The following is an 11,480-nucleotide window of genomic DNA, read 5'->3' as shown; positions in this document are numbered from 1 at the left end:
AAAAGTGGAACAGAATCCGACAGCACAGGAGGACATGCGTCCTGCCATTTCTATTCTAGCTCTTTGAAAGAGCTATTCAATTAGTCCCACTTCCTTGGCATTGCCCAACTTTTTCCTTTTTAACTATTTATCCAGTTCCCTTTTGAAAGTTACTATTGAATCTGCTTCCACTGCCCTTTCAGGCAGCGTGTTTCAGCTCATAACTTGTCATGTTAAAAAAAATTCTCATCTTTCTTTGCTTCTTAAAACTGTCTGCTCTGGTTAGCAGAGCGAAACCTGTATGGACTATCAGATTAATCTCGAACTGAAGCCTAGGTTTTGCAATCAACCTTATTTCAACTTAGAGGCACTGCCTTTGTTAATGGAATGATGACTGGTACAAGTCCAGACCTTCATATCTTGTGGTGGATGTGAAACAGATTCGTAAACTAAGTCCCTCAAGTTTCCAAATCTTAATTTTATTACGAAAGAGGCGTATCAAATATGATTACTCGAACATGAATAAAAGGTTGGTGCAGCAGTGTTTTTTTAAAATTGGTGAATCAGGTACAATCAATTCAGGAGTATGTACAATGTACATTTTTCACAGTATCATAGATGCCCAACATCAATAATTAAAGTTATTAACTTGGGATTTATGTCTCATGACATTTGTCTGTTCCATTTCATAACCTACACACCTTCTAGGCCTGTAATAAACAAAGGATAGGTCATAAAAATTCAACAAGTTAATTCAGTTATTCATAAACTTGCTATCAATCCCAATTAAATCCAAACTTTACAGAACTGGAGAACTTGAAAAAAGTACATCTAACTGCACAAGATCGATCACGTGATAAAACCTTTAATTAAAATAACGAGGCTTCTAATTTTCACATTCATGGCAAACTAGGTTAGACCCCAGCCTCTTACATGAATTAGCATTTTGACCATGTCCAAACTCATCATCAAGGCTTTCAAATAATAATTCCATGGACTAAAATTCAGTGACTGTTAATTCTCTCTGGTTATTCTCTTGGGCTTTTAAGTCCACTTATATATTTACCTTCAGGATTACGTATGTCAGTCAAGACTTAGCAGTCAATTTGCATGAAGCCCCATTTCTCTACCCACAATATAAAGTTACAGCAGGACTGAACACTATCTACCAATGTAAAATGGACAGTTATTTTGGGGGGAGGGGCAGGACAATATGTTGAACTGTAATCTCAATCTGCACTGTCGAACCTCTCAACTGCTGTGGCCCCCACCTGGTTTATTAAAACTTCAATTCCCATTACTTCACTGGAGATTAGAGTGGCAATTTTAACCTGACCTGCTCATTGGGAACCAATGGGATCGGGTGTGATGCTGTTTTTACACCCCTCCTGATTTTATTCTCGATTGAAGTTATTGGACAGGGTGTAGAACTGGTGCTCCCCTCTATTCTGTGGAGTCACGCCAAGCGAGTTGGATTAAAGTATCCCCCCTCAGCGTGAAGTCCAGAACATCCAAGATTTTCCTTATTTTGCCGACAGTGGAAAAAATCAGCACAGGTACAAATTGGGCATTGCTGCTGCAACCAACAGCTAAAGGAGGAAAGCACACCCCTAAAAGTGGGAATGTGCTATGGTCCATGGACATTGGGTGAATTTTCTAAAGTTCTGATGTTTAAAATAGAATCTACATCCATCCCTCACTTACAACCGTCCCTTTAATATGGAGTACGTATTAAAAACAGTAATGAAACTTTAAGTAAAGTTAAGTCAGAATGAAATCCTAGCACTTTCCTCCCACTCCCTACTTGGTTTTGGGCTGGGCATAATGTGGCAATCTTCAATGAAGAACAGCAGCAGACAGCACCAGCAGTGACCTTAAAATATATATATTTAAGCAGACTGAGTCACTTTTTGCTTAAAAGACTAGAAAGTCACTGCCCCCCTACCTGGAAAGGGAGAAGGAAGACAATTCATTTAAGAAAGTTCGACTCATTTGGTCCGAGGGTTGCCGACCCTCAGGGATCGCCGTGGTGTCTCCGGGAATTAAAGAGTAATCTCCCAGATACTGCTGCAACAACCATGAGAAAGATTATCGGGCATTAAACAAAATTAGGAAAAATAGTACTTCTTTGAATCACAACTGTTCACGGGGATAGGAAAGGCTGTCCGACTGACAATCAAATATCGTCCAGATAACTGAAAAGTCCATTTGCTTTCCAATCAGCTGCAGGAAGGCATGGTCTTGAGTGAGGATATGTTGGGCAACCAATGTGAGGAATGTGTGGGTGACAAGGCAGTTGCAGGCAGAAGGTCAATAGCCCCGGGAATAACTTGAGAGTTAGCAACCCTGCTTGGTCCATGAGGAAATGGCTAGGAAGACATTTCAAAAGGGCTAAATTTCTACTACTCCTTCCTCACCCCTACAAATTTACTTTAGGTTATGATTAAAAATTCAGAATAACTTACTCAATAACAACCTCACAGGTTAGACATTGGACCTCAACATCACCAGTGCAAGTTGTGTATGGGCCCCATCCAAACCAAAAGGTGAAGAAACACAGATCAATGAGGCCCCATAACATTTTTTATAAAAATTATCCAAAAATTGGAGTGTAGTGTCATTAATCATAATGGATATAGATTGAAAACTCTTCTCATTTATAAAAAAATAATACTGAGTGTATAAAATGCATGACTGAAAGCCACAAGAAGCAGTTGGTCATTAAATTTTTAGCTTCTTGGCAGGAGGAGCTTGCAAGTCGATCCTTGAGATATCTTTGTTGGCTGTGAATGGTATCCTCTCAGTCACCTTCTTTCCAATAGTTTCAACCTGAATTTGAGAAACAGAAATTTACATTAAAAGGCCACATTACATTGCAGCTCAGTGTAATTCAAAACATCCGTCCTGAGTGTGTGCCCAGGTGAAGTCTGCCATGGTCAACTGGGATGTGGAGATATTTTGAACATGCAGATTCAGAAAAACATCACCTTGCATTTATATAGCACTTTTAACACAGCAAAACGCCCCATGGTGCTTCACAGGAGAATCTGACATATAAGGAGATATTAGGACAGGTAGCCAAAAGTTTGGTCAAAGTGTTTAGTTTAAGGAGCGTCTTTGAAGGACAAGAGAACACGAGAGAGGAGAGGAGGTTAAAGGAGAGGAGGTTAAAGGAGGAGGTTAAAGGAGGAGGTTAAAGGAGGGAATTCCACCCCTGAGGGCTTAAGGTAAACAATAGCAAAATCCTGCAGATGTTGAAAATGTGAAGTAAAAACAAAGTGCTGGAAAACACTCAGCAGATCAGGCAGCATCTACGGAGAGAGAGAGACAGAGACAGAGAGAGAGACAGAGAGAGCGAGACAGAGAGAGAGAGAGACAGAGACAGAGACAGAGACAGAGACAGAGACAGAGACAGAGACAGAGACAGAGACAGAGACAGAGACAGAGACAGAGACAGAGAGACAGAGACAGAGACAGAGAGACAGAGACAGAGAGACAGAGACAGAGAGACAGAGACAGAGACAGAGACAGAGACAGAGACAGAGAGAGACAGAGAGAGACAGAGAGAGACAGAGAGAGACAGAGAGAGACAGAGAGAGAGAGAGAGAGAGAGAGAGAGACAGAGAGAGACAGAGAGAGAGAGAGAGAGACAGAGAGAGAGAGAGAGACAGAGAGAGAGAGAGACAGAGAGAGAGAGAGACAGAGAGAGAGACAGAGAGAGAGACAGAGAGAGAGACAGAGAGAGAGACAGAGAGAGAGACAGAGAGAGAGAGAGAGAAAAAAAGAGTTAACATTTCAGGTGATGACCCTTCATCAGAACTGGAATGATGTTTAGAGGAGCAGCTTTTAAGCAAGTGCAGAGCTGTAACTAATTTACATCTGCACTGAACCCATCCTCTGTTTCTATACTTGTCTCCTTATCTCCCATTGTCTTGCATCATCACTTTGACATTTAATTATTCATGATCTACATACAAACATACGAATTAGGAGCAAGAGTAGGCCACTCAGCCCCTCGAGCCTGCTTTGCCAAACAATAAGATCATGGCTGTTCTGACTGTAACCTCGACTCCACATTCCCGCCTACCCCGATAACCTTTCACCCCCTTGCTTATCAAGAATCTATCTACCTCTGCCTTAAAAATACTTAAGGACTCTGCTTCCACTCTGCTTTTGAGGAAGAATGTCCCAAAGACTCATGACCCTCAGGAGAAAATTTCTCATCTGTCTTAAATGGTTGACCCTTTATTTTTAAACAGTGACCCCTAGTTCTAGATTCACCCACAAGGGGAAACATTCTTTCCACATCCACCCTGTCAAGACCCCTCAGGATCTTGTATGTTTCAATCAAGTCACCTCTTGCTCTTCTAAACTCCAGCAGATACAAGCCTAGCCTGTCCAACCTTTCCTTATAAGACAACCTGCCCATTCCAGGTATTAGTCTATTAAACCTTCTCTAAACTGCTTCCAATACTTTTACGACAGGTTTGCGGCTGCCTGCAATGAATTTGGCCTAACCATCAGCCTCAAGAAAACGAACATCATGGGACAGGACATCAGAAATGCTCCATCCATCAATATTGGCGATCACGCTCTGGAAGTGGTTCAAGAGTTCACCTGCCTAGGCTCAACTATCACCAGTAACCTGTCTCTAGATGCAGAAATCAACAAGCGCATGGGAAAGGCTTCCACTGCTATGTCCAGACTGGCCAAGAAAGTGTGGGAAAATGGTGCACTGACACGGAACACAAAAGTCCGAGTGTATCAGGCCTGTGTCCTCAGTACCTTGCTCTATGGCAGCGAGGCCTGGACAACGTATGTCAGCCAAGAGCGACGTCTCAATTCATTCCATCTTCGCTGCCTCTGGAGAATACTTGGCATCAGGTGGCAGGACCGTATCTCCAACACAGAAGTCCTCGAGGCGGCCAACATCCCCAGCTTGTACACACTACTGAGTCAGCGGCGCTCGAGATGGCTTGGCCATGTGAGCCGCATGGAAGATGGCAGGATCCCCAAAGACACATTGTACAGCGAGCTCGCCACTGGTATCAGACCCACCGGCCGTCCATGTCTCCGCTTTAAAGACGTCTGCAAACGCGACATGAAATCCTGTGACATTGATCACAAGTCATGGGAGTCAGTTGCCAGCGTTCGCCAGAGCTGGCGGGCAGCCATAAAGACGGGGCTAAAATGTGGCGAGTTGAAGAGACTTATTAGTTGGCAGGAAAAAAGACAGAGGCGCAAGGGGAGAGCCAACTGTGCAACAGCCCCGACAAACAAATTTCTCTACAGCACCTGTGGAAGAGCCTGTCACTGTAGAATTGGCCTTTATAGCCACTCCAGGCGCTGCTTCACAAACCACTGAACACCTCCAGGCGCTTACCCATTGTCTCTCGAGATAAGGAGGCCAAAGAAGAAGACATCCTTCCATAAATAAGGAGACCAATACTGTACACAGTAGTCCAGATGTGGTCTCACCAATGCTCTGTATAACTGAAGCATAACCTCCCTACTTCTGCATTTAATTTCCCTTGCAATAAACAATAACATTCTATTAGCTTTCCTAATTACTTGCTGTACCTGCTTATTACCTTTTGCGATTCATGCACTAGGACACCCAGATTCCTCTGCATCTCAGAGCTCGGCAATCTCTCACCATTTAGATAATATGCTTCTTTATTATTCTTCCTGCCAAAATGGACAATTTCACATTTTCCCACATTATACTCCATTTGCCAGATCTTTGCCCACTCACTTATCCTATCTATATCCCTTTGTAGCTTCCTTATGTCCTCTTCACAACTTACTTTCCTAACTATCTTTGTATCAGCAAATTCAGCAACCATACTTTCAGTCCCTTCATCCAAGTCATTTATAGAAATTGTAAAAGGTTGAGGCCCCAGCACAGACCCCTGCATCACACCACTCATTACATCTTGCCAACCAGAAAATGACCCATTTATGCCTACTCTGTTTCCTGTTAGCTAGCCAATCTTCTGCCCATGCCAATATGTTACCCCCTACACCATGAGCTTTTAATTTCCACATTAACCTTTGATATGGTACCTTATCAAATGCCTTCTGAAAATCTAAGTACAGTACATCCACCAGTACTCCCTTCTCCACAGCACATTACTTCTTCAAAAGAACTCCAATAAATTGGTTAAACATGATTGCACTTTCACAAAACCATCACCCTGCCTGATTACCTAGAATTTTTCTAAATGCCATGCTATAACGTCTTTAATAATAACTTCTAACATTTTCGCCAAGACAGATGTTAAGCTAACTGGCCTGTAGTTTCCTGCTTTCTGTCTCCTGAATATTGTCCAGGTCTTGTTACATGTGGGCATGCAGTGCTTTGGTATCTGAGGAGTTGCAAATGGTACTGAATATATGGCCATTTAAAGTCTTTTATTTGTCTGTTTTTAGTGGAAAACATGAGGTAGAGATTACACTTTCAAATGAATATTCATTAGCAGAGTAGAACATCAGAACTCAAGCAGCCATCACCTCTCCTGCCCATCTCATCCAATCATGGACTAGACCAAAAGGCATCAATCCTAGTTCTGGATCATGTGCTTTCCTGCCACTCATTCTCTTACCTGGAAACCTATGTGCTGGAGCTTTTCATGAAGACTGTCCAAAATGCGTCTACCATCAAAGATAAACGCTGGTTTCAGCATCGCCTTGTAGATCCTCTCATAGTCCAGCTCCTGAAAAGGTGACAAACTTAAACTGAGATACAGACAAGATCTGCATCCATTTTTATGCACAACATGACCTAGCTGCAACTGTTTGAAACTCAAGACTGGAGGACAGACTGGAATTTGGAACAAAAGTGTATGATTTGCATTTGCACATGTAGAGTTACCCAAAGGTCACATTCAGGACTTTAACATGCTGGCCACTGACCTGTTTCCTGGCTGGGAATAGTGGTGTCACTATATGCAGTCCCCAATACATTTATAAAGTGCCTTTCCTGACCTCAGGACACCTCAAAGTGCATTACAGCCAATGATTTATTTTTGAAGTGTAGTCACTGTTGTAATGTAGGAAACAAGGCAGATAATTTACGCACAGCAAGCTCCCACAAACAGCAATGTGACAATGACCAGATAATGTATGTGTGATGTTGGCTAAAGGATAAAAATTGTTCAGGACACTAAGGAGAACTCCTGCTCTTCTTCGAATAGTGCATCCACCCGAGGGGGCAGATGGGGCTTTGAGTTAACGTTTCATTGGAAAGATGGCACTTTTTTTAATTCATGGGATGTGGGCATTGTTGGCAATGCCAGAACCTATTGCCCATCCCTAATTGCCCTTGAGAAGGTGGTGGTGAGCCGCCTTCTTGACCCGCTGCAGTCCACGTGGGGTAGGTACACCCACAGTGCTGTTAGGAAGGGAGTTCCACCACTAACAGTGCAGTACTGAGTGAGTGCTACACTGAGTGTGTCAGCCTAGATCATGTGCTCAAGTCTCTGGAGTGGAGCTTGACCCTACAATCATATGACTCAGGTGAGATCCAAAGCTGGTGGGTGGGGAGGGCGAACGAGTAATGTGAGAAACAGAGTGCAGCCCGCCCACTCCCAGAACAAAATGGTAGCATGGACAGCAAGCATTACTGGGGCTTATCTTCGACCTCCTCTTCATCTCCCTTACCAACCACACCCATTAGCCTCCTCCAATTCCATCACTTCCATCGTTGCTCCCTGGAAATATTTCTCCCGTCCGAAATGGCATACAATCGCAATCTTGACGACCCAAATCCCTCATCTTTGACTTCACTACTGGCAATGACACATCAGCAGCTGTCAATCTGCTTGACTGTTCTCATCGGCATTATCCATGCCTTTGTGCCCAGCGAAACAAGCACAATATCCCACCCGGGATCACTCTCCCCCCCAATCTCTGCAAAAGCTTCCACAGTCTAATATGCCTCCACCTCTCAAACACTCCATTTCTGCGACTCTGGCTTCGTGCACCTTGCCCGATATTCTGTAGATAGTCAGGCAGTGAAGGATAGAACTGGAGCCTGGTCTTTACACACTTAAAAGCTTTTACTTAGAGGCACATTACAAACCTGTATCGTCAAAACCCAACAACTACAGTTTCAGTCTGCTCCTATATATTAGGAGCACAGGTGAATCCCTAGTTCATGTACACCACCTAAATACAATGAAATACCCAATTAATATACAATTATCATTGCCTTTTGGCTCACCACCAATGGCAGTGCTTTCAGCCACCTAGCTTCTACCCTCTACAATTCCCCACTGAACACTCCCCACTGCTCTCCTCTTTAAAGCCCTACTCAAAACCAATCTCTCTTTGACCAAGATTTCAGTCAGCTCTCCTAATCTCTCCATTCCTAGCTCACTGTCTACTTTCCATTAAAGATGTTCTGTGGAGCTCCATGGAACTCTTCATGTTTTAAAAAAAAGTGCCATTTAAAATAAAAGTTCATGTCCTATTCTTGATATTAACAATGGCAAGAAAAAGTTGGAGTCAAAGACTGGCAGGCAGAATGTAATGGAGCAATGGGAAGCCTTTAAAGAGGAGATGGTTTGGGCATAGTCTACAAGGGGGGAAGGGAGGGAAACTAAAGCCAGATCTCCCTGGAGTTAGAGAGTAGGATGAAGCAGAAAAAGGAGCTCATGACATGTGTCAGCTTGATAATACAAATAAGAACATAAATAAAGAGAAAGAATAGACCATATCACCCGTCGAGCCTGCTCCACCATTCAATTTGATCATGGCTGAGCTTGGGCTTCAACTCGCGTTCCCACCCATTCCCCATATCCCTTGATTCCCTGAGACACCAAAAATCTGTATTGCAGCCTTAAATATATTTAATAATGGAGCATCCACAACCCTCTGGGGTAGAGAATTCCAAAGATTCACAACCCTTTGAGTGAAGAAATTTCTCATTTCAGTCCTAAATGATTGGCCCCTTATCCTGAGACTGTGCCCCCTTGTTCTAGATTCCCCAGCCAGGGAAAACAACATCTCAGTATCTACCCTGTCAAGCCCCTTCATAATCTTGAATGTTTCAATGAGATCACCTCTCATTCTTCTAAATACCAGAGAATATAGATCCAATTTACACAACCTATCACAGGACAACTCCCTCATCCCAGGGACCAATCTAGTGAACCTTCGCTGTAATACCTCCAATGCATGTATATCCTTCCTTAAATATGGAGACCAAAATTACAGAGCATTCCTGGTGTGGTCTCACCAAAGCCCCGTACAATTATAACAAGACTTCTTTATTCTCGTGCTCCAATCCCCTAGCAATAAAGGCCAACATGACACTTGCTTTCTAACTTTGTGTTCCATGTACTACACCCAAGTGTCTCTGAATAACATTTACATGTTTCACACCTTTTAAAAAATATTCTGCTGTTCTATTCTTACAACCGAAGTGAATAATCTCACACTGCCCCACATCTCCATCATCTGCCACCTTGTTGCCCACTCACTTAATCTGTCTATATCTTTTTGCAGCCTCTGTATCCTCCTCACAGCTTGCATTCCCACCTAGCTTTGTATCATCAGCAAACTTAGATACATTACTCTGTCTCTTTGTCTAAGTCATTAACACAGACTGTAAATAGCTGAGGCTCCAGCACTAATCCTTGTGGCACTCTACTAGTCCCAGCCTGCCAACTTGAAAGTGCTCCATTTATACCTACTCTCTGCTTCCTGTCTGTTAACCAATCCTCTATCCATGCTAATATATTACTCCCAACTCCATGAGCCCTTATCTTGTGTATTAACCTTTTGTGTGGCACCTTATCAAATGCCTTTTGGAAATCTAAGTATACTACCTCTACTGGTTCCCCTTTATCTACCCTACTAGTTACATCCTCAAAATACTCCAATAAATTTGTCAAACACGATTTCCCTTATGTAAACCATGTTGACTTGTTCTAATCATCCTATGTTTTCCTAAGTGCATTGTTAATACTTCCTTAATAATAGATTCTAGCACTCTCCTGAAGACTGATGTCAGGCTAACTGGCCTCTGGTTTCTGGTTTTCGCTCTCCGTCTTTTCTTAAATAGCAGTGTTACATTTGCTAACTTCCAATCTGCTTGGACCGTTCCAGAATCTAGGGAATTTTGGAAAACCATAGCCAGCACATCCACTATCTCTGCAGCTACCTAGGATGTAGGCCACCTGGTCCTGGGATTTGTCAGATTTTAGTCCCTGGAGTTCCTCCAGTACCTTTTCCTCTGCTGATTTATTAGCCCCTAGGTTACCCTCTATTTCTGGTATGTAATTAGTGTCTTCTACAGTGAAGACAAGACACAAAATATTTATTTATTGTTTCTGCCATTTCCTCATTCCCCATGATAATTTCTCCTGACTCTGCTGCCAAGGGTCCAACTACTTTCTTTAGCTACTCTCTTCCTTTTTATATACTTGCAAAAGCTCTTATATTCCTAGCAAGGAATACAAGGGCGAATCAGGATGAACACAAAAAGTACTGAAGAAAAGGAAATAAGAGGGGCAAAGTGACAGTAGAACAATAGATTGGCAGCTAGCATAAAAAGGGAATCCAAATGTTTTCTACAAGCATATTAATAGTAAAAAGGTTGTCAGAGGAACACTGCGGCCAAACTGGAGAAATATCGGTGGAAGAAAAAGGCATGGTTGAGATAGTAAATTAGTACTTTGCATCGGTGTTTATCAAGGAAGTGAACTTTGCAAAGCTATGGTAAATGAGGAGGTTGTTAAGATACTGGATGAGCTAAAAATAAAGAGAAAGCACTAGAAAGGATGCCAGTACTTAAATTCAATAGGTCATGTGATCTGGATGGGATGCATCCTTGGTTGCTGAGGCAATAAGGATAGAAATTGAGGAGGTGCTGGCCACAGTCTTCCAATCCTCCTTAAATATAGGAGTGGTATCAAAAAAACTGGAGGATTGCAAATGTTACATTCTTGTACAGTAAGAAAGGATAAACGTGGCAATTACAGACTAGAGTGTTTAACGTCAGTAGTGGGGAAACTTTTAGAAATAATAATCCAGACCAAAATGAACAGACACTTGGACAAGCATGGAATACTAAAGGAGAGCCAGAACAGATCTGTTAAAGGGAAAATTATGTTCGACTAACTTAATTGAGTTTTTGATGAAGTACCAGTGAGGGTGAATGAGAACGATGCAGTTGATGATGTGTATATGGACTTTCAAAAGGTATTTTCTAAAATACCACATAGTAGGCTTGTTAGCAAAATTGAAGCCCATGGATAAAAGGGGCAGGCGCAGCAAGGATACAAAATTGACTAAGGGATAGAAAAGAGAGTTATGGTGCATGGCAGTTTTTCAGACTGGAGGAAGGTATACAGAGGTGTTCCCCGGCTTCAGTACTAGGACCACTGCTGTTTATTGATACATATTGATGATTTGGACTTGTGGGTACAGGGTACAATTTCAAAATTTGCAGATGGCCCAAAAAATGGAATTGTAGAAACAGTGAGGAAGACAGA

The 11,480-nt window shown here is 42.4% G+C and overlaps 1 protein-coding gene across 2 annotated transcripts in view; it reads right to left on the bottom strand.

Moving 5' to 3' along the window:
- Positions 1-439: 439 nt before the first annotated feature.
- The window catches only part of LOC137376069 (UDP-glucose 6-dehydrogenase-like), a 62,772-nt gene continuing 51,731 nt past the window's right edge, over positions 440-11,480 (bottom strand). For both annotated transcript variants that reach the window (XM_068044079.1, XM_068044078.1), the window contains exons 11-12: positions 6,585-6,695; positions 440-2,808 (exon numbers count right to left, since the gene is read on the bottom strand). In XM_068044079.1, the coding sequence (XP_067900180.1) occupies positions 2,701-2,808; positions 6,585-6,695 (219 nt within the window). In that variant the 3' untranslated portion in view covers positions 440-2,700. The remainder of the gene's footprint in view (positions 2,809-6,584; positions 6,696-11,480) is intronic.

Source organism: Heterodontus francisci, chromosome 12 (assembly GCF_036365525.1).
Source record: "Heterodontus francisci isolate sHetFra1 chromosome 12, sHetFra1.hap1, whole genome shotgun sequence".
NCBI classification, from domain to species: Eukaryota; Metazoa; Chordata; class Chondrichthyes; order Heterodontiformes; family Heterodontidae; genus Heterodontus; species Heterodontus francisci.
The sequence above is the reverse complement of the archived record's forward strand: the minus strand, read 5'-3'. Positions and strand labels throughout refer to the sequence as shown.